The sequence below is a fragment of the Nannobrachium achirus genome (assembly GCF_963921795.1).
Source record: "Nannobrachium achirus genome assembly, chromosome: 17".
NCBI classification, from domain to species: domain Eukaryota; kingdom Metazoa; phylum Chordata; class Actinopteri; order Myctophiformes; family Myctophidae; genus Nannobrachium; species Nannobrachium achirus.
The window spans coordinates 46,473,557-46,497,921 of NC_137824.1; the positions used below are offsets into that span (position 1 = coordinate 46,473,557).

Sequence of the window (24,365 nt, forward strand, 5' to 3'; positions counted from 1 at the left end):
CACCTTTTTAATTTCCTCTCTAATAAACAACGCACGCATGGCACTGTGTAATGAAAAACAATGTAATGCCTTTTAAAAATGAGTCCGATCGCACATTACGCTCAACAATCCAGCGAGTTGGGGAGAGGGCAATGGAGGGGAATTGGTTTTGGAAATGGAAAAACTTTCGCTCGTTTGTGAGGTTTGGGGGAAAAGGTTCTTTGGTAAGTCTTTGGTAAGGAAAAGGACCGGGCTCCTCCTGGAAATCCAAAAGGTCACATCCTATCTATGCTTTGGGGCCTGTAATTGTTCTATTTGCATACATTTTGTCTCTAAACATTTTCTCCATTGGCGTTATCAACGGTTATAAATACCTGTTTATGCTGTAGAGCCGCACGATAGGGCAGACATGTCAAGGGACCGCAAGGCTCTGTCTTATCGGTAATGGGTTTAATTTCACTCCTGTCTACTGCCTAATAGCCTGTCATTGTGAAGGCCCATGACGAGTGCCTGATGGGGGAGGTAACATTTCTTATCTGCGACCAAAACCACAGCCAATCCACAGGTTTCTCCCCAACTGTTTAACTCGGTGTTGACTTGCACATCAGTAGGGCGAATGAGATTGCGATAAGTCGACCATATCAATGTCCAAGCTCAAGCTCCCCCTCCGCCCTTTGTATACTGTCAGCGTTAGAGACTTGTAAAGGTCCATTTAGACCACCTTAAAGGAACCCTGAGAGTCCCTGGAACCCTCTATGACAGGTGTCTTCAACGTTTTCAGGCCAAGGACCCCTTAACTGAGAGAGAGATGAAGCAGGGACCCCCTCTACATATTGTATAAATGTGTTATGCAGATTTTCATTGACTTGTTTGAGTCTATGTTGGATTCGTTTTAATGTTTTTTTTCAGACATTTAGCCACTTCAATCGTCAATACGTAGTAAACTTGATCTTTCACTTTACTTGGTCTGCTCTTTTAGACCTCTACATCAAACCTCTTTGCTGAAAATAGACGGAAATAGCTCAACGAGGCGTTGAGAGCTTGTAGATCTGCTATTTTTGGCTCCTCAGAATAGGGATGTGAGGGTTCAACGTTTTTAATTGGAAATAATTATCCTATCACAAGGATTTGGTGGCCCCCCTGTAGTAACTCTGAGGACCCCCTAGAGGTCCCGGACCCCCTGTTGAAGACCCCTGCACGATGAGAACCACTGGCTCTACTCATTAACTAGCATGGTTCGGGCGGTGATAATACCTCTCATACTGTACACTGGATGTATTTTTACAGTCATTTCACATGTTAATCTGCCCTCAGTCTACGGCACAGGCATGCCTCGTTTGGGTTACATTTATTTTGTCTACTTGATACGCACATCCATCCCAGCCGTGGAAGAAGGCAGGAGAGGAATCTCGAATGCATTCTGCACGACTTGGATGGTAATGTTGTCGGAGCGGACCGACTTACCTACCTCGTCTCACCACACAGCCAATCAAAGGGGAGTCTTCGTGGGTCTCGTCCCGCAGGCTCATTCTCCTGTGTTTTAGGTTGACCTCGTTGGCTGCAGTGATGGGGAGGTGTAATGGCTTTTTACGAGACCACCGCACCACTCGATTACATGAGTCCCCCCAGCAGAACGGAGGGGGGGCACACATGCTGCCGAGGAAGTTTCAGTCGTTTCAAGCGTCCTCCACTTACCCATCGTCGTTGTCGGGTGGAAACCTCGTATCTCCAAAAGTTTCAAATTTGTACGTTCTTTCGCAAAGCAAAGCCCTGCTTCATCGTACAAGGCCGTCGCACAAAAGTAGTGAAAACAGCAGATCTACAAGCACACAACGCCTCGCACCACCACTCGTATCTCCAAAAGTTTCAAATGTGTACGTTCTTTCGCAAAGCAAAGCCCTGCTTCATCGTACAAGGCCGTCGCACAAAAGTAGTGAAAACAGCAGATCTACAAGCACACAACACCTCGCGGTGCGAGGCGTTGTGTGCTTGTAGATCGGCTGTTTTCACTAGTTTGAATTATTTTTAAAATGAAAAATGCAAAACGAACAGTTTTGGACATACAGGGTTTTCACCTGACAACGATGCCATGTTACAGTACTTACCCACTTACCCATGTTACTGGCCCCCTCCATGTCATGATATTATCTTTGGGCCTTATCTCTCTCCTTCTGCCCTAACCTCTCTCTCTCTCTCTCTCTCTCTCTCTCTCTCTCTCTCTCTCAATGCGTCTGTCTCCCGTATATATTGAATAGACCGACCCAATTTCCCTGCCGTTGGCGTGGAGGTTTTGTGGAGAAGGAGTCCACAGAGAGCCGGCATGCCGACGTCTGTTATGGGATAAAAGCACTACTGTACCATATGTTTCACAATAAATAGCTGCTTACCACCTTTTCAATGGGACTGAAAGCCCACGGGAACGCGTCTGGTGCACTTACTGTAGGGGTTCTTTACAGAATGCTTTTCTTCCACATGTCACACACACATATCCGCACGCGCGCACGCACGCACGCACGCACGCACGCACGCACGCACGCACGCACGCACACACACACACACACACACACACACACACACACACACACACAGAGAGAGAGAGAAATGTAAAGGCAGTTATACAGTACCAGCCATTTACTTTGAAGATAGTTTCTTATTGTGTTCAGTCTTTGTTGTATGTAGTGGTACTTCGCGGGTGGGGGGACTGAGAATGTGTAACAAAAAGAAAAGCGAAAATAGCTGACAACTAGCTAACCTGTTGCATCGTAACCTTGTTGGTCAGCTATGTTTTGCTATTTTTGAGTAGTTAATTAAAAAAGAAAAAAAAAACATGGACACACTGTGTTATATGCTTGCTACACTAGCTATATTCTTCAAAAGGTGACTTATCATCAATCTTTCAGTACCTGAGGTAAGACATAAGAAGCGTGAAGGGCTGTCCATACTGCAACCACTGAACTTTTCAGCTTTCAGAACTCTTAATTCAGGGTAATGCTTTTCAGAAGTTGCGTGGTCAAAGACAGTATGGACAGCCCTTGAGCAAAGCAGCATATATATATACTTTGAGGTAAAAAAAACAACCAGTCGTAAATGTGATTAAGGTGCAAAGTGTCAACGCGTGTCGGTACCGTGCGGGCCCTAACCACTCTGGCTAAGTGGCGCCCCCGTGTGGATCCGTCTCTAACACGTCTGTCCTGTGTCCACAGATCGCAGCCGGACCGGCAGCCGGGGGGGCTCCGCCCCCACCTCCCCTGCCGGCGGGGGCGGCGCCGCCCCCACCTCCCCCGCCACCCCCGCCGCCGCCCCCACCAGGAGGCGGCCCTCCTCCTCCTCCTCCACCCCTACCCGGCATGGCGTGCATGACGCTTCCCCCTCCCCCTCCCCCGCCACCGCCCCCGGGCGGAGGTCCCCCTCCGCCGCCGCCACCCCCCGGGTGCGGACCCCCGCCTCCCCCGCCTTTCCTCGGGGGCCCCGGCATGCCTCCGCCGCCCATGGCCATGCCCGTCGTCAAGCTGCCTTACGGCCTGGAGGCCAAGAAGACCTACAAGCCTGAGACGGTCATGAAGAGGGTCAACTGGTCTAAGGTACGGCACGCCGTCAGTTGAAGCCAAAGCTCGTTCTGATGGCTATTTCAGTGCAATAGGCCAGTGGTTCTGAAACTTTGAAATTTGAAGGTTTCCCCTTATCTTTGACAGTGTACACACATGGAACCAAATGGACCCTAACAGGTCCATTTGGTTCCATTTGTACACTATCAGAGTTAAAGACGTGTAAGGGTCAATTTAGACCTCCCTAAAGGAACCTAGAGAGTTCCTGAAATCCACTTTGAGAACCATGCAATGGGCTATAAGCACAGCAGCCATTTTGTCAGGGTGCTGATGTTGTGCGTTTTGGCTCACTGGAAACACTCAAAATGTGCTCCGTCACGGTTGCAGAGGACACGGCCCGAGCCATCTTTGCACATCCTAAACCCCAGGCCGCACTTCAATGGAGGCCACATGGTTCATTGGGGGTTCCAAATGACCCCTTAAAATGTGTGTAACTCTGAGAGTGTTACGGGTCTATTTGGTTCCATTTGTACACTCTCAGAGTTATGTTGGTCCTTGAAATAAAGGTTTTAGAACCACTCTGCTACTGTACTTGGAAATGGAACAGAGCCTTCATTAGCATCATTTGTAACACCTTTGAAGGAAGTGAGAAGAGACCCAACTCCAATATGGCTGCTGTGCATATAGGACACACGATTTCCTCCCAAGGCCGAAAACACGTAAAGCTTCCGGAATGGCTTCGCATGACGATGCCTAGCGGGAGTTTTTTGAAGTAGCCCCGCGCGCAGGCGAAAATATGCCTCGCTGAAGGTCCCAACCAGGAAGGGATGTTCTATTCAATTCCACACTTAATCTCGCCAAACAGACGCGCTGCCACGGGCCACACTATTCCCCACTCAGCACCCATTTGAAGAGATTCAGCAGTAAACAATTTCCACTTCTCAAGTGTCCTTGCCTTTGCACACTATTAGCATAATTGAATGAAGACTCTGTTGTGTAATGTTCCGCCACATTTGAATATGGTTTCAATAGAAGGGCATTCTCTGCCATGGATGCCATATTTTACCCATAGTTAATTTATCCATTGCCTCAGGACTTCTTTGCATTCATTTTGTGGTGTTTTGCATATACGTCTGTGTAACCTTGCTTTAAAAAAAGAAAAGTCGCATTATTGACAACAACAACTGAAATGTCAGGGCTTTTTTCGTTTGAAATCACGCTTCACGGTTTTAATTGGGAGATAAAAAACCTCAAATCGATATAAAGCTTTTCTATTTTTTTATTATTACTACTAGACTGGTGGCACCGGCCTACTCGAGAACAATGCAAGTCGGGAACAATGACGTTAATGTGAATGCTTGCCCTGCCCACCTACGCAGTAGATGGATAGATACCTTTATTATCCCACAGGGGAAATTCAGTTGCCCAGAGGCAGCACAGCAGTTAAGGTTACAAGTTACAGAGAAGTAAGAAAAAGAAAAAGAGTACTGTGGTATACAGTCCAAAGAGCGAGCACAAAAAAAGATAAATAAAACATAGTGTCGAAAGCTATTGCAAAAAGAGAAGAAGAATATATACATAAAGTGACCGCGAAACATTCAACGCTCATAAGTGACACGTCACACACACAAAAAAGCTATACTCAAGCATAACTTAGCAAACAGTGCCAAACAAAAGAGTGCACATAACAGTCACTGCTAGTCAATGCAGTCATGCAATACAAGTATCGCACCGCCATATCAACACCGCAATAATACACAGTACAACCAACACAACCCAATTGTGCAGGGCCTGAAAAAAAAGTGACCAAAGTCAGTGCAAATAACTCAAGAATATATATATATACAGTATATATATTTTCCTTTTAAAGCAATAATGGGAGCCACAGCAAGACGCCACAGCAACCCTCTCAGGGAAAAGTACGTTAGAGGTCAGAGTCAGTACAACCTTTGTTCCAGTAGTGCAAGGTAACAGTTGTCGTAGGTAATCCAATTAGGCCTAGGCAAGCGACCATCATGAGTCTCGTTGTATTGCTTGAGAGCGACCAGTACCCGTTGAGAGTTGAGCAGTGCCCGTTGTACCCATTCGTCTGTCTGTCTGTCTGTCTGTCTGTCTGTCTGTGTCCCTCTTATCTCGAGATATGTGAACCACAGAGTTTCTGTGTGTGTGCATTTATTGTTAGATTACTATTTTCATGTGAACAAAGCATGATTTTAAAGGCATTCATCCATCCATGATAAAACACTAGATGTTGATGGGAGACACAACTGGCCATTTCGCCGCATTAATCAACCCAATGTGCTTAATATCCCTTGCAAATGCTCACTGAATAGATCATCAGAGAGCCATTCATACAGTAGCATGCACACCAAGAAAGTGGTGTTTTGCATCTCATTATTGTGTGTGTGTGTGTGTGTGTGTGTGTGTGTGTGTGTGTGTGTGTGTGTGTGTGTGTGTGTGTGTGTGTGTGTGTGTGTGTGTGTGTGTGTGTGTGTGTGTGTGTGTGCGTGCGCGCGCTTGCATCCATGCATACAGGTACTGTGGAGGATGTCATTATTGTCAGAGATTTTATGGAAAATGTTCAAGTTTCAAATGTCACTTTGAGCTTGTCGGTATAAAAAAAATATCTATATATATATATATATTTTACATTTTATTTTTACAAGCCATTTCACAGCAGGGGGCCCGCAGCCAGAAGCCAGGGCTCTTGGCATGGAACATTTTGGGAACCACTGTACTGTACTGCGCTCCATTCATGCCCAATCCTGGTACAGTAATGAGTGGCTGTGCCTGTGCATTAACCTTGCTTTCACGGACACCAGAGTCTGGAGATGCAAATGGAATTCATAACCACCTGAGGAAAAGCAATCTGTGTCTCTTGTGTGGATTAAGTGGGACATGAGTCGTCTGTCTTCTCCGCGCGTAGCAGATGGAAGGTGCGGTGCGGAAGGTGCCGGCGGCCACCACGGACAGATTTTTTAATTTTTTATTCTTTTAAGGAGGAAAGGAGTCGATAGCACGATTTTCTCTTTCTCCAAAGCCTTCAACTCTCCTATCTCCCACTTCCCTCCCTATAATTTAAACAAGAGTAAATATGAATAATACACGTCGGGTAGGGACGAGCGAGGGGAGGAGAGGAAGAATTCTTATCTCAATGTTGATGAAAAGGATGCGCGCATAATAACTCAATGAGAGGGAGGGAGGGAGGGTAGCTGAACGAAGACAGACATGGAGAGTTGACAGAAAGAGGTTATAGCCCGCGAGAGAATGAATGTGCACCTTTTTACCTTTTTAAAATCACCCACTCGGGACCTCTCCGTCTCGTAAGAACAGCATGTAGGTAAGAGTGGAGCAAAGTGCTTTGGATAGTAAAGCAGGCAAGAGCAATAAAGTAAGGAAACATTTATTTATTTATTTCCCTTTATTTATTTTATTCTCCCCAGCAGCTTTGTGTGCGTGCACGCGTGTGTGCGCGCACGCACGCACGTGTGTGAGAACTGGTAGTGGAAGATTGTAGCCCTGAGGTAGTGTAATGTAATTTCTCCTTGGGTTTGAACACCCACACGGGGGAAACGGAACGCGTTTACTGTAAAAGTAAATGATTGCTCAGTCGGCGTCTGAGGCAGCAGCACGGGCAGAGGCCCTGTACCCACCCACACCCCACCCCACCACCACCATCTCCCAACACCCCTAAAAAGAATGAGGGCAAACCTCACACGGAATGGCCTCAGCAGCACATCTGTGATGGGATGCTTATTTGAGGCCCGGAAGTGCACACAGCATCTCTTTGAGATCCACTCGCCTTGTTGGACATAGATCAGTGGTGTAAAAAAAAACGGAATTGCGGAGCATTGGTGAGACTTTCGACGGCCCCGGCTGGCCGGAGGGGCTGTTCGCTCCCCGCAGTCATGCCCCAGTAAGCTAACCAGCACAGAGAGGAAGACCAGCGGCCGGTACAGAGTCTATGCCCATTACTATCAAAGAAAGTACTGCTCCAAAAAAGTCCTTCACACTGCAGCATTAGCAGAAGTTCATACCAGTTCACTGAGTTATCGGATAATGCAGAGGCTCACCAGATGTCGGTGCTATCTCAGACCAGACGGGGGATAGGACAGATAGGCTGTAATGGTGGGCAGGGGGTCAGTAATCCGGTCGGTGCTGTTGACTCACAAAGTGGCAGGGGTTCCCACAGTGTGTTTACCACGCCTAGCATGACTCCGGCTCCCTTTTTTTTTACCTCAGGTGGACCCATTATTCTGCCACACAGAAGCACTTCTGTTTGCTACCATAAAGAATACGTTTATTAGTTTATACGGTAACATTTTCACAAACTCCCTCCGCTAAGCACTTCATTTAATTTGATTATTGTCACCCGTATTATTTTCATCGCTGTTGATTATGAGTTTTTTCACGGAGAGAAAAACAACTTAATTTTATAGGTGCCCTCACATCGCTCATTTGCTGCTGCTGTTGGAAGGTAGGGGAAGCTTTTAGCTGTTCTCATAACCAATGTGTTATCGTCTGAGCCAGGCTGAAATATCTATACGCTATAGCTCCATGTATTGTAAGGAAGTAAATTTCATTTGTAAAGCACATAACAAAAAAAGAACTTGTGCTGTACAAAAATAAATAACAGGAACAAACAATTTGGATATGGACACTGATAGAAAGGACATTACTCAACGCTACAATATGTCAGCCAGCCATTTACTGTACATATTGACTGACCTTGGTCATATTCACTTAGCCAAACTGTACATCAAATAGCAAAAATGGCTGATCTACAAGCACACAGCATGAAGTGTTTTGAGCTTGTAGATCTGCACTGTCCACTTTTTGAGCGGTGGTCACGCCGTCTCCATAGCGTGGCCGTGTGTGTATGTATGTGGGTCCGTATGTAGCCTCAAGCCTGTGTGTATGTATGTGGGTCCGTATGTAGCCTCAAGCCTGTGTGTATGTATGTGGGTCCGTATGTAGCCTCAAGCCTGTGTGTATGTATGTGGGTGGGTGCGTCCGTATGTAGCCTCAAGCCTGTGGTGTAGTACCTTTTCTGACCACACATGTTAAGGGAGGGGCGCTGTTTTCAGGCCAGGCCAGACCAGGCACACACACACACACGCACACACACACACACACACACACACACACACGAAGGGGGGAGGGGGTTGGGGGGGGTTGGTGGGTAAACCACCACTCAGTTCACACGGGTGTACGAAATTGCCCAAAGTAGAGTTGTCAAGGTTTAACTTTTTGAATGCTAATTGGGGGGGGGGGGGTGGAAGGTACTTGACCTCAGTTGGGAGTCTCTATTTGGAGCGCGATGGAATGCTTTGTTTTGTGTCGCCTCTTTTGCGCCGCTCAATGCTAAGATGTGCAAAGTCGTGCCTTTGCGTTGACGTAATGTAATCGCACTACTCCAACACATAATTTATCTCTCTGTGGGAACATGCCTCCCGGAAGAGAGCGACACCTGTTGTACCGCCTCGGTTTGCCAGAGTGCCGTCACATACCAAGCCCTGGCAGCACATCACCCCCACCCTCAAACACCTACCCTGGCTTACAGTTAAGTTCCTCTCGCTCCTCTTCACCCATAAAGCTCTCCATGCCCCGCGGTACCCTGTCAGAGCTCCTCCAGGGTGACACCCCAGGGCAGAACCTGAGGTGTTCCGACTCTGGGCTCCTCGCCATCCCTTCCAGCAATAAGTGGACCCTCTGCGACAGAGCTTCAGTGTGGCAGCTCCTGCCTAGCCTCGTAAACCAGCCTTCTCCTGAAATTCTGATTCGATATTCTGAGAGAGCAAATGGACTGTAGCTTTTCCAGAGAGGGCTGGTTTACGAGGCTAGCTCCTGCCCTCTCCCAATGAAGATTCACCAGATTCCAACATGGACCATTTCAAGTCCACATTGAGGGACTATTGTTTAATCCGGCTTTTGGCAAATAGTTTGTTGAAAGCGTCCCTGGGTTCTATATAAATTCAAGTTAAGTATTATTGAGTTTTTCAAAAGACTATTGACTCTGTGAGTCAAGGACCCCCACATTGATATGTATTTGACTGCGGACCCCCTATCTGAAAAGGTTTTGTGCCCAGGACCCCCAGATGTACAAGCTCGTACACGTAGATTGTAGATCTGCCATTTTTTGCATAGCCAACACATGGTTTAAAAGTTATTATGATGCTATGTTAACCACTTTAGCTGGGGACCGCCTGGAACCACACCAAGGACCCACCGACCCCTCTTTGAGAACCAATGAAATGACCAAATTGGGTTTCATTTGAAGTAGGGAAAAAGGACTGGCCTACAGTCACAGCAGCTCTCCGGGGAGGGTGAAGTTTAGTCATCTTTTATGCAGCTCAGCTATATTGGAGGGGGAAAAAAAACATACCTCTACTACTTGTCAGATGTAAGCTGAATTCCTCTGATGTTCTCGTCTTGGCTGTCATAAATCTGTCCTTGTCATGCCTGTCAAGGCCCTTGATATGTGCATATTGAAAAAGATATGACAGCAGCACATGTCCTCCACTTTAATAGAGGTAATACATTTCACCATTCCACTTGCAGCATTTCTGAACAATCTATAACTGTCATAGTTGATAGTTTAACAGCGCCAGATTTGAGTAGTTCACCACCATATTATATAGCTAATTAATCAAATAATGAACGAATTAAAACGGGCTAAAATTACAAATGTCCTTAAATTGACAAAGATGAAAAGTAAGGACATTTTCTCTGTCATTGTACCTTGTTTCAGCTGTGTGGTGTTCTTTTTTTTTTTTACACACACTATACTGTAGGGTTAGGGTTTCATCCTATATTAAAACTGGCTGCTGGCCTCTGATGTCATTCTGACCACTTGTCAGCTCCCTATATGGGCGCAAAAGGGGGCATGCCCATATATGGGCATATACTGATGACATCAGAAATCTCCATATATGGGCATAAAGGGTACAAGGACTGACAAAGATCACCATATATGGGCGTTAAAGCGACAAGGACTGACACATACAGATATCACCATATACAATATGGGCATAAAAGGGTAGACAGACAGAAACAGACATCTCCATTTATGGGCACAACTGGTCGCACACAACAACTGTTCCCGCCCACCTCGCGCTCGACGACTGTCTATAGAACAGTCGTCAGCATTAAGTGGGCCTCATATTTTGTGTGTCTCTCTTAAGTGTTGCCCCCTGCAGTGCGCTGCTGCGTGTCTCTATAGCCTCTGGAGGTTTGGAGAGGGCTAATCACAGAGGTGCAATAAGCTAGCTCTCCATGGAGAACAACAGCCGTGTCACAAAGTGTACTCTGCTCACCACTCAACACCACCTGAGTGGGCAGGGTGACGGTGCCACTCACATTAAAAGGCCAATTATCTGCACAAACACAATAGAGGCATGATGCATCTCTCTCTCCCTCTCTCTTTCTCTTTCTCTGTCTCTCTGTCTCTCTCTCTCTCTCTCTGTCTCTCTCTCTCTGTCTCTCTCTCTCTCTCTATATCTGTCTCTATCTCTCTGTCTCTCTCTCTCTCTCTCTCTGTCTCTCTCTCTCTCTCTATCTGTCTCTGTCTCTCTCTCTCTCTGTCTCTCTCTCTCTCTCTGTCTCTCTCTCTCTCTCTCTCTCTCTCTCTCTCTCTGTCTCTCTCTCTCTCTGTCTCTCTCTCTCTCTCTCTCTCTCTCTCTCTCCTCTCTCTCTCTCTCGCTCTCTCTCTCTCTCTCCTCTCTCTCTCTCTCTCTCTCTCTCTCTTCTCTCTGTCTCTCACTCTCTCTCTGTTCTCTCTCTCTCTGTGTTCTGTCCCTCCTGTCCCACCTACTGTATGTTTCTTTCTGTGTACAGTACTCGCAGTGTGGGGGGGGGTTTAAATAAAAAGGGTGGTATGTATGGTCCATGTTGTGAGCTTCAACGGTGACACAATGAAAGAATGCATTTTTTTAATCGTTTTCATCCTAATACATTTCATCTTCTCATTTTACTTTATTCATCCTCTCTCTCTCTCTCTCTCGCTCTCTCTCTCTCTCTCTCTCTCTTCTCTCTCTCTCTCTCTCTCTCTCGACATGCATTCTATTGCCGAAGCATTAATGGCATACTGTATGATAGAAAAAACATTATACATGATACCATAAACAGTACACACATGATAACAATAAACAGATGTCTTGATGAACTAAATTATGTACAGTATATAGATTATAGTCAACCACTGTTCCTCAGTTTGTGGCAGGCTACTACTGTACATAGTGATACCTTGCTGCCAACCTTGAACACTCACCTAATAAGTGTCTCTATATAAATCTCTCTTAATAAATCTCTCTCTCTCTCTCTCTCTCTCTCTCACACACACACACACACACACACACACACGCACACGCACACACACAGGCGCTCGCAAACCCCTATCTCCAGTGAGAGGGACTGTTTGAGTGGCAGAGCAGAATGGCGGCCTCTGATTGTGGTGATAATGGAATCCTCGTGTCATTGCAGATAGTGCCTCAGGAAATGGCAGAGAATTGCTTCTGGATCAAAGTCAAGGAGGAGAAGTTTGAGAATCCTGACCTTTTTGCCCAGCTCTCCCTGAGTTTCTCCTCGCGGAGCAAAGGTAAGCGGGCCTCATCTCTCCCGCCCTCTACTTCCTTAATTAACACACACACGCACACACGCTTCATTTAGCCGCACCAGGCCGCTTTTAAGAAACCGTTTGTCTCAGTGAAATGTTAATTATCTTTTAAAAGGTGGACTTTTTAGCCCCGCCTTTTGAACGCGACCGTCTCTGGGTGTTAGTGTTCTCCGTGGCCGGTCTTGTTTCTGCCAATTAGAGAGAGAGAGAGAGACACCCAAACGCTGTTGTTATCGTTGTTGGGCATTTATGTATTGTCAGCGGCGAGGATGCTGCTGGAAATGCAACATGGCTCGACATTTGTGTTTGTTCTGTGTGCACATCGAGTAGGGCTGTCACGATGTGACATTTTACATGACGATTAATTGTCACTCAAATAATTGGCGATTAACGATTTAATTGTGTTTTTGACGTTGATAATTACATTTCTGTTTGGCTTTTAGGCTTTGAAGCTGCACATGGCAATCATGACACATAACCTAAATATACAAAAAAATTACTGACATATTTGACAACTTTATACTTAAAAAATAACATTGATAGTGGAAATAGCCGATCTACAAGCTCACAACGCGTCGCATCGCGACGCGTTGTGAGCTTGTAGATCTGCTATTTCCACAATTTTTTACATTTTAAAAAATATATATGAACATTTTTCAACATGGAAACGATTATGACGATTATGAAAAATAATCACGATTATTTCAAAAAAATCACGATTAGACGATTATGTAGTAATTGTGACAGCCCTAACATTGAGTAGTAGTAGAGTGTGTGTGCGTGTGTGTGTGTGTGCGTGCGTGTGTGTGTCAGCTGAGGACAGTCATGGTTTGCTTGCTGTCTTTTCCAGTCCAGTAGGCCAGTGCTCCGTCGGGGGCACCGGGGCGGCGGCGGGGGGTAGAGTGTGGGTTCTCTTCCAGAGGAAAGCTCTGGGAGTTCTCTCTTGTCCCGGCCAGTTTGTTTACCCAGACACAAAACAACCAGGGCTATACCTAAACTCGCTGATGAACGACACAAGCAGTGGCGTCAGTTCAGCAAAAGCTAGGGTACGGCAAAGATGGGAGTCCTCATGGAAAATAGGCATTACATTTTGGATAACACGGTTCTATTGTGAAAATAGCAGATCTACATGCTCACAACGCCTCGCGCTGCGAGGCGTTGTGAGCATGTAGATCGGCTATTTTCACAATGTCTGAACAAAACGACTTTTGTCAGTTTTTTTGCACAGGTTTCTACGGTTTCTTGGGCTGGATATGGCAGCCTGGAATGTTTTTTCAAGTGCAGCTAAACTTGGCATGTTAGTAAACGTGCCACAATTAACAATAATGCATTGCACCTGTGCAGCTGACCTGCGGAATCTGGGAATATACCATTCTGTCAAGCTGGGGAGAATATAATTATACCGGTAATACCTTGTTAAAGTAACCATTATGTAAAATTTTGCATATGTAGTTATTTTACTGTAATTTAAAAACATAATAACCAGCACAGATAGACAAAGAGACATTCATGGATTTATCCCTGGACCCAGGGTATGGCAGCTGCATACCCCTGCCATACCCAATTGACGCCCCTGAACACAAGCATTCTGGTTCGAGTTTTTGCTTTTTTGGGGGCGGGAGAGGTGTTGTGCATTCGGCGGCGCGGCGTGGTTTGGGGAGCCGGGGGGGGGGGGGGGGGGTTGTTGATGTATTCCTTCCACGACAATTTGAGTGTTTTCCCCTATCTGCTGATCGGCTGGTAGGGGGGGAGGGGGAAGTCAGAGCCCTGTCAAGCCACACACAACCACAGCGCAGTCAAAATCTCTAGCTCAAGTCAGAGTGTGTGGTTACAGCTACCCAGGAGCCTCCTGACTCTTCCCATATCCCCACCGTCTGTTTGGACACCCGTCAGCCCACGAGCAGCCTCTCTCTCTCCCTCTCTCGCCACTAGGGATGGGACGATATGAAAATGTCACATCACGATTATTGTGACGAAAGAAATTGCGGTTTACGATATTATCGCGATAATCAAAATCCATTATCCTGGGGTGGAACATTTGCCAAAAAAGTAGATCTACAAGATCGGCTCGTAGATCGGCTTGATAGAGAGTGAAAAAAAGATTGTATCAAGCGCGTATATTATAAGTACTTTTTGACAATTATAGAGGGTTTAAATGGTAAGGGACATTCAGCTCGGCAGATAAAAGGTGAATTGATCCCAGTGCATGACGGAGGACGATATCGCGATGAATTACATCTCCACGATGCGATTATCGTGAGTGTTTTCTATCACGATAAACGATAATATCGCTTATCGTCCCATCCCTACTCGCCACGCTGCTGTCTGTCTTCCCCCCCCAGCAGCCCCCAGGACTGCAAAACAAGACTCATCTATTCTTCTACGCCGCTGAAATAAACAGCAATTTTGCCTCGGCAGCCTTGAGGTGATTTGTCGGCGTAATACAGATGGAGAGGATGTTGAGAAAGGATGTTGCCGGGCTTAAGCCATTCCGGCCTAGAGTTATTGAATGCTTTAACTATTGAAAAATAGCAGATATACAAGCTCACAGCGCAGCACCGAGTGCCGCGCTGCGAGCTTGTAGATCTGCTATTTTTGAAAAGTCGTGAAAATGTGAGCAAAACTTTGAATATATGTATTTTTAAAGCGAACATTTGTGACTCAAATGTTGCTTCTGGGTGGTCTCTGGAACTAAATATTTTGAGGTGGGGGGTCCGTGGCCAAATACACATCATTTTGGGGGTCCTTGAGATGAAAAAGTTTGAGAACCACTGACATAGAAACATTCAAGGATTCAAAAGACACTTAAAGAATCGGATCAAAATCGGGTCAAAATTCAAATGTTAACGATTTTTCAAAAATAGCAGATCTACAAGCTCGCAGCGCGCTGTGAGCTTTTAGATCTGCTATGTTTTAATAGTTAAAGCATAAAATAATGATACACAATAATGTGTACACCATTCTGAATGGCTTAATGAAGCGGTCGGGATAGGCCTGGGAGTCATGTCACACTTTTCCTCCCCTCCACTGCAGGGGGAGAGTAGCCTACGGTAGACACGACTTTTCTTTTAATAACTTCACTGTGACACCTCTGGAGGTACCACACGGCTCATGTCTCAGAAAAAGAACAAACATATTAATTAAGCACCTTTAAACCCACCGTTCCTAGTTTGGGTGGTGGTGTTGTCGTAGGCGGAAACGTTAGAAAATCTCATAGCACGACACATTGTGAACTTGAAGGCTACGTTTTGCCGTTGACGTCATAATAAAATTAAGTATTAAAGATGAAGTGCCATGATTTTTCCCCCCCAAAACATGATTATCAGATATTATGATTATACTAGGAGGACATCTTTTTCCAAAACAGTGTACAGAAAGAGTTAAAATTAGGTTTTTATGTGGTTCAGTTCATTAAGTATGCCTGGATGTCATGGTGGGTGGTGACCCAGCTGAAGTTAGCCACACCCACATGATTATCTCCAGATAGAATGATGTCACTCTATCTGTGTTTTTGGATCGGCACTTTTGACCCACAAGGTGGCAGCCTCGAGAAAGAAATCCAAAATGCGAAGGGAATACATAATTGCTCATAACAACCACACCAGGGGGTCTAATGAAATACTTTCAACCTCCTAGACACATGCAAATCTGAAAAAAAGTATAAAACTATGGCACCACCTCTTTAAATAAGGCAGAGAGTTGATTGATTATGACATTATGCATACCGGTATCTAAAGTCATATATTTGCCCCCGTCACAAATTCATATAGTTTCTCCGTCACATAGCTGCTAATTAAAATCTCAGCTTCAGATGGGTTGATGCTGGTCGTTATGTGTTCACTGCAAACAGTAATTAACAGTATGTTTGTTGATGCACTACACTACCCTGCAGTGCTCTCATTCTGAAGTAGCCTTAGAAACTCTGTGTGTACACACAATATATATCGTCGTTGTCGGGTGAAAACCTTGTATGACCAAAACCGTTCGTTTTGCATTTTTCATTCTAAAAATGAATTAAACTAGTGAAAACAGCCAATCTACAACAAGCACACAACGCCTCGCACTTCAAGATTAAAATGATACTAAATATATATTTTTAAGTGTCCTAATAAATTCCAAATATTATCAAATTATCTCGTGGCACCCCTGCTGGACTGCCATCACAGCACCCCAGGGAGCCCCGTCACCCACTTTGAAAACCCCTGCTGTATATTCAGTATATATACAGTATATTCTATGTGTGTGTGTGTGTGTGTGTGTGTGTGTGTGTGTACTGTATACTGTACAGTATATAGAGAGCGCTTCAACTCATATCTACATTTCCTCTTGCCGTAGATGTCTTTTTAAATTCATACTCTCGCGCATTAAAAGAAGGAAAGACACAAAGAGTTCTATAGATAGTCCACTCCCCCGCTGGCTGGCAGGGGGTCCTTACTGTAGGAACTCATGATCCAGCGTTTCCCCTTGGGAATAATACGTTGGCTGGATTCCTATCAATTACCCCCGCAGCCTCCTCCACTGAATCAGCGCTTTACCCCCGCCATTGTAGAAACAGGACATGATTTGCTCATGAATGAAAAATGCTGTTTAATGTTTGATATCTAAAACTCTCTTTCCCAACCCCCACCTTTTCTTTCGCTGCCTGGTGGAGTTTAAAAGTCGATGGGAAGGCCCTTTGATGTAGATGGCATTTGCAGAAAGAAAAGACCCCCCCCCACGACCTCCCATTTATTTGACACAATGCTTCCTGTAAGAGGCGTTTAAACACGTTACCTGGATGTACCCTGATGTTACCCACTTAAGCTCTACATAGTATCAGTTAATTATAGCAAATAGCAAAGAAAAACATATATATATACGTGTATGTGTGTGTGTGTGTGTGTGTGTGTGTGTGTGTGTGTGTGTGTGTGTGTGTGTGTGTGTGTGTGTGTGTGTGTGTGTGTGTGTGTGTGTGTGTGTGTGTATATGTACTGTACATGTACCGGTATGTATGTACTGTATGGCGCAACAGCGTGAATCAAAACAGCACCCCGGTTTCGACAATGGAACAAGGGGGGAGCGCTTGTTTTCGTTGGAGATGACGGAGGCACGCCGGCGTTATATTATAAACACAATCTAGCAATCATGACATAGGCTATTCATTATAATCACTAATTCACTATGAAGTGTCTTTAATTATAATTAAAGTAAAAATAGTCAAATAACAAACAAGGAGAAATTGTTCTGCCCACAACCTTATCAAACCAAAATGCCTAAAATACCGTAAATGTAGGCCTATTATAACTATGATAATGGTTCTTAATTAGTCCCAATTATTAAAGTTATACTATGCAACTTTTTCAATTAAACAAATCTTAAATTTGATCTATTAAATCGCTAAAGTTTTAGAACACCCACTCTGTGAATTTCAGCCCCTAAAGCCTTCTGTAAATACGTTTTCTATGATTCTGGCCGGGGACTAGCCTAGTTCCAGACCCTGAATCGCTAGCCACACCCCTTTACATTTTTATTTTGGCGATTCAGGGGTCTAGAATTGCTCTCATTGAAGAGGCTTTCCTCTTTCGAAAATCTGTACGGCGAATCAGCGTCGTGAATCAGCGTCTTGTGATCAGCGTGGGTGGGGGTTTCCCAGAACTCATGTGCGTTTCCAAGTAAACCAGCGCCGCCGCCATACCGTACCGTGCATCGCGACGCGGTAAAATGCGGTAAATTGCGGTAAAATGCGATCGTATCGATCTCGCTATGAAACACCAGTAGCAGGCATGTTATGTTGTGTTTGATTACTAGTTTGTAGTGCTCCTATTCTGCCTGTTTCTTTGGTTAGCAAGTAGCACTAGCAAGCAACAGGCTAGCCACTAGCCAGCCACACATAACAACACTACGTCATGTGTTGGTCAGACGGTGAACCAATCGCAGAAAACTGCCTCTTTGGCAACGCCCATCCCAGCAATCGTCCTGGGTGGGAGCGACCTCAGACTGAATAATGGAGTGAAACGAAATGTCAATTCAGGCTGAGTGTCAGGCTAGCCGGGGACCGGATTTCGCGGCAAAATTACGTCATCATACACTACCGGCCAATCACAGCACGGATCATACACTTCCGGCCAATCACAGCGCGTCTTGCTGACTTCTCAGGAAGTAGCTTGCCTCAACATAACAACAGCATATACTCGGGTGAAGGAGTCCGTTCCTCCGGAATGCCTGGACGCACGGGAACCAGGGACCCCTCTAAAGATGTATCTCGGCGAGGTGCAGGTGGACGCGGTGGTCTGAGGCCCGGTCCGCGGCGAAAAACGGACGAAAAAAGCAGACGCAACCGCGGTTTGCTATACCGCTACTGACCACTAGTTGAGCAACTTACACAGTATAGCTTTAAGTATAATACTTGACCTTATAAATCTTATGAAACATCGCATAGTCGAGCGTTGCGACGGTCGCATGAGCCGACTCAGCGCCGTTACCGACTTATGTGCCGTTATGGACAAAATAGTAAATCTTCAGCCCCCCCGAATTTCGTCACTCCGCGCAGTCCAGGGGAACACAACGGAGCGCTCCCTACCTCCTGTTCAGCCAATCACAAGCTTCCACTGCCGATACCGGAATGCTGTTTTGATACACGCTACTGTATGTAAACATTATAGCATTATCCACAAGCTCACAACACCTCACAAATCAACGTGAATATGGAGATTTCTTTTAGAAGTCTTTTAATGCAGGATTTCTCAGAGTGGGTGCCGTGAAGCAAGTCCAGGGGTGCGGCAGGATACTTTGATAATTATTTGGAATTTATCAATATCACTTCAGTTTAACCGCTTAGACCCTCCATACGTATTAATTGCGCTGTATTTGGTGCGTTCTTTTTTCAATCTACACCAAATCTCTTATTTACAAAAATATAAGATCTACAAGCTCACAATGTGTCGCGCGTTGCGTTAGTGAGCTTGTAGATCGGCTATTTTTGAGGAATGTTCCCCCCCAGAATAGGGATTCATAGGAGTTCAAGTGGTTAAACATTAAGTATAAAGTTATTTTCAACCCGTCATAAAGGAATTCAGCAGGAGTTGTATGACATAAATGTGAATGTGCTGTTAAGGAACAGACGATGAAAATGTTATTTACAGTACAGGGGTGACCTGTGCCAAGAAAATGTTTGAGAACCACTGTTCTAGTGCAGCGAGAGAGAGAGAGAGAGAGAGAGAGAGAGAGAGAGAGAGAGAGAGAGAGAGAGAGAGAGAGAGAGAGAGAGAGAGAGAGAGCTGCAGGGACGTGCTGGCCATTGGGAAAAGCGGGACAACTCCCGAACGGCCGGTTAATTCCCGGCCGGTCCAGGCCGGCCATTAGGAAATAAAATGTCGGCCTTTGTTCCATTTTGGGGGCTGGGCGGCCAACAAAGTAAATCGTCACTGTCGGGCAGACACCTCATATCTCCAAGTTTCAAATTTGTAATTTCTTTTGCAAAGCAAAGCCCTGCTTCATCATACAAGGCCGTCGCACAAAAGTTGTGAAAACAGCAGATCTACAAGCACACAACGCCTCGCGGTGCGAGGCGTTGTGTGCTTGTAGATCGGCTGTTTTCACTAGTTTAAATCATTTTTAAAATGATCTTTCTATAGCGCACGATGCGAGCCTCTAAAACTCTTTTTCCCTGGCTGAATCAGGGGCCCAGCATGTCCCTGGAGAACTGAATGTGGTCTGGTGCCGTACAGCATGTGGTCTAACGCAGACGCAGGCCATAAATCCTTTGTGCTGATCTGACATAAGAGTCACAGTTAGAAAGCTCTTTCATCCGTCTTCAAAATTGGCACGTTTATTTTTCTATTTTAGTTTTGGCATGGTGTTTTGGCCCCACCGTGCTTGAAAGTGACGTTTTGTTCCTCATGTTTTGTCCTGTTGGCCCTCCTCCCCCTCCTCTGATATTTATTTAAACACACTTTTGGGGGACCAGTGAGTCAGTATATCGTCACTGTCGGGCAGAAACCTCGTATCTCCAAGTTTCAGATTTGTACGTTTTTTCACAAGGTAAAGCCCTGCTTCATCATACAAGGCCGTCGCATAAAGGTAGTGAAAACAGCAGATCTACAAGCACACAACGCCTCGCACCGCGAGGCGTTGTGTGCTTGTAGATCTGCTGTTTTCACTAGTTTAGTTCTTTTTAAAATGATAAATACAAAACGAACGCTTTTGGACATACAAGGTTTACACCCGACAACGACGACATGCTGGTGAAAGATGAGGCAAGCAGGTGTAAGTGTCTTCCCTGAAGAGCTGCCCTTCCTCTGGCGCAAGACGAAGCTTTTGTTAACTCTGCGTTCCCTGGGAATCGTACTTATGTTACAAATCGAGTAAAAAAAAGAAAGAAAGAAATACAAGAAAGGAAAAAGAATAATGTTTTCATGGAGCCCGTCGTCAGCCCCCACACTTTACATGCTTATTGCACTCGGAGGCCTTGGAAACAAACTGAGACTACGAGGCTGTCATCTCCCCTGCTGATTTTACGAGTCCCGCCGTTTAATGAGTTTTATACCAAGAATAGGAAGCTATAATCAACAGGGATTTTCACCCTGCTTCCGTCTCTCTCTTAGTTCTCTTAATAGTTTATGTTATTCATATAATCTTCATTTTGGTTATTCATGTGATATTCTCTTGGACAGTTCTTTGGCCTGAGTGTACATGTAGAAAAAGAACCGGGGGAACTTACTTATTTTAGCTTGGAGGTAATAGAGCACCGACGTCTGATGTAATTTACACAACCTACCATTTTCCCCATTCTGAATTCCCTTACTTTATTTTATTTTATATTGCGTCAAATAAGAACTGTGTTCCAAAAATAAACAAATGGTCCTGGATGGTTTTCTGCTATCGGCTGCCATTACAGACAGTTTCTAAACTACATCTGGGTTAAGTTGAAAAAAAAGTGACCAAAAATCAGTGGCCGTCAATGGGAGGATGTCCGGGTACTCTGCGCCCCTTCATCCCTTCAAAGTAAAGGGCATTAAATTAAGATGACTCAATGTTATTCTCCATAGAGAAAAACCTCTGCGACCCAGGGGATGAACGAGTGACGTCATGACTTCAATACTGATGTCTACTGTACTGACCATTACGACATGTCTGTTAATGCAAGTCCTTTTCTAATCAAGTTATGCCAACAAAAACAGAACATTATATCCAGTCTGTTGTTATTTGGCTAGGTTGTATATCGATTTCCTGGCACTCTTTATTTACTACATTTGTCTTGGCACTCTTATTTACTTGACTGCCAATCACTTGACTGCTTACCGCTTGCCCTGTTGTTGGTTGACTAGGGTTCATGTTGTTGGTTGACTATGGTTCATGTTGTTGGTTGACTAGGGTTCATGCCACTTTACTCACATCTTACGCACTTGATAAGTCACTCTGGATGAGTGCATCTGGTGAATACCCAAATTATGACACAAGAAGGCGTTTAGGCCTATTGAGAGGTTGAACGTTTCAGTTTGGTAAAGCCTGATGAATGCATTACAGTTGTAAATATGTCAGACTTGTCAGTCATGTTATCTTGTTTGTTCTTGAATTCAGTGGTGTAAACTAACTAGTAAGTACATTTGCTCAAGTAAGTGCAACTTTGAGGCATTTTCATTTTCTTCAGTATTTAAAAAAATGTCTGTACTTGTACTTTTACTCCACTACAATTATATGAAAACTTTAGTACTAGTTAGTACTTTGTATATTTTGATTATTATGTAACGACTTCAGCCACAATATACATTTCAACCACCCAGCGGCCACCACAGATACAATGGTTCACAACCCGGAAATAAGCGGTGGTCGAGTTGGATGCACTTTATTTCATGCCAAAAATAGTGTATTTTGCAGATTGGGTGGGGTGCTGAGGGGTTCACCACCGTGGTGAACAATGCAAAACTACCTTTGGTTTGGTGAGTAGTGAAGTAGTTTAGTTTATTTTGACTAAGTTGAGCGCTCGTAGGGGCTGAGAAATCGCGGTCTATTCATTTGCCGACGGGTCTGTCAGAGCATCACTGGGAGGTGACGCGACGGACCAGAGCTAATACAAGGTATGCATGTCCCATGCATACACTGCATGCACACAGTAGGCCATAGTAAGGTATACCAATGTCCAGTCGACTGTAAAACCATTGTGCACTTGAATGGATCCTCCATCTCAGCTCTCCAGGAGAGGGGAGGTGACCCTAAGTGAGCTGCATCAGCTGGACCGAGGCCTCCCGCAGGTCATCCAAGCTCACCCCAATCCCCGTGTCCACACTCCGCGGAGGCAGAGAGCCCTATTGCTCATCCCTCCCACGCAAAACAAGAGAGTGGGCATGCCTGAAGCCGCCTAATTTATCGCCACTGTCGGGCAGAAACCTCGGATCTCCAAGTTTGATTTTATTTTATTTTTTCATATAGTAAAGCCCTGCTTCATCACACAAACATATTGCCTCGCAGTGCTTGTAGATCACCTATTATCACTGTTTTAAGTTTTTTAATTTCTAAATACAAAACGAACGGACATACAAGGTTTCCACCCGACAACAACGTTATGCTCCGTCACACAACGGTGCCACACACGCCCCTCAAAATAGCAGACCTACAAGCTCAGGACATGTCACTTGTGAGCTTGTAGATCGGCATGACGGCGTTGCACGATGGAGTATAAATCGGGCCTGAGTCGATAGCTCCTCCCTCCCCTTCGCTGCATCCTCAGAAGCTTGCACCCAGGTAACCCCTCTGTCTGTGTCAGACCTTGGCTCGGCACTGCCGGGCGAAACTCGCGTCTACCCGTGTGCATTTTCTATCTGCTCTGCCTTATTTAGATGGCCCCTGCAGAGCAACTCGGACGCTTCATGGTGTTGTATCTGCCCTCCCAACATCACCCATCACAACGCTTTCCCTATTCTCTTTTCCTCTACTCGTTTCTGCTTTCGCTCGGCTGCATCGCTCCTTCTGTTATTCTCCTTATTTTCCTTGAACTTGGCTTTATCTGTCTCTTGTTTTTTTTTTGGTTTAGTTTATTTATTTATTTTTGCTTTCCCCTCTCCTCCCATCACTTGGCTTTATCAATCAGCGGGTCGTGCTTGTGTACCACACTGGGGATCAAATCAGATTCACTTCTTGGATATTGTGTGTGTGTGTGTGTGTGTGTGTGTGTGTGTGTGTGTGTGTGTGTGTGTGTGTGTGTGCGTGTGCGTGTGCGTGCGCGTGCGTGTGCGTGTGTCTGTGTGTGTCTGTGTGTGTCTGTGTGTAGCCATGGCCTGCTGCATTTGAAAGGCAATTCATTCAGCTGTGGCCCAGTGGTTCAATTTGAGAGGAGATTGATGTTGGCATACTTCACACCACTCTTCCCCCAAAATGTCTCCTCCATCACCCATGCGTGTGGACAAAGGGCATATATGCCATCGGGTAATGATGACATGGTCCGGCTCCTCGGGAGCTGTTTACTATAGCTTTTCGACAAAAGCAAACAGCAACAAAGTCAGCGAGTGGGAAGTAACTTGGAAAACAGACAGAACTTTAACCCTGCACTCGCAACTCGTATGCATTAAAGCCATTTAGAACGGGAAAAACCTATGTTTCTATGTCAGCAATCTGGCCAGCCATCGTCAAAGAAGAGGTCCTTTTCACTTAACTGGAGCTCAGTTAGTCTGTTCTTGAGAGACTAATAATGAGAGAGTCTGTTCTTGAGAGACTACTATGTCAGTGGTGCTCAAACTTATTCATGTGAAGGCCCCCCAAACTGATATTTATTTGGCCACGGACCCCCATCTCAAAATATTTAGTTCCAGGGACCACCCAGAAGCAAAATTTGAGTTACAAACGTTCGCTTAAAAAAATACATATATTCAAAGATTTGCACATATTTTCACGACTTTTTCAAAAATAGCAGATCTACAAGCTTGCAGCGCGGCACTCGGTGCCACGCTGTGAGCCTTTATATCTGCTAATTTTTTAATAGTTAAAGCATCCAATAATTTTAGGCCTAAATGGGTTAAAGCTGCACTATTTAACTAGTAAATGAGTTAAGTACGGTACTTGAGTAGTATGTACTTAGTTACTTACTGTCATAGAGGCATATGTACACTTCAAGGCGTGAGAGTAGAGCTGTCAGCCAGCCCCATGTTCCTGTGGCAGGGGAGCGTCTGCAGAGAACTGTATGTATGTAAATGATTGGCCTGTCAGACACCCCCCAACCACCGGGCTGAAGTGTACTCCTCTGAGCGGGGTCACTG

General features: G+C 45.2%; 1 protein-coding gene across 1 annotated transcript in view; it reads left to right on the forward strand.

The window, feature by feature from the left end:
- diaph2 (diaphanous-related formin 2) overlaps window positions 1–24,365 on the forward strand; it is a 765,099-nt gene that overhangs the window by 281,765 nt on the left and 458,969 nt on the right. Inside the window, exons 18-19 of the mRNA XM_080745541.1 lie at window positions 3,183–3,560; window positions 12,006–12,120. Coding sequence (XP_080601667.1) covers window positions 3,183–3,560; window positions 12,006–12,120 — 493 coding nt within the window. The remainder of the gene's footprint in view (window positions 1–3,182; window positions 3,561–12,005; window positions 12,121–24,365) is intronic.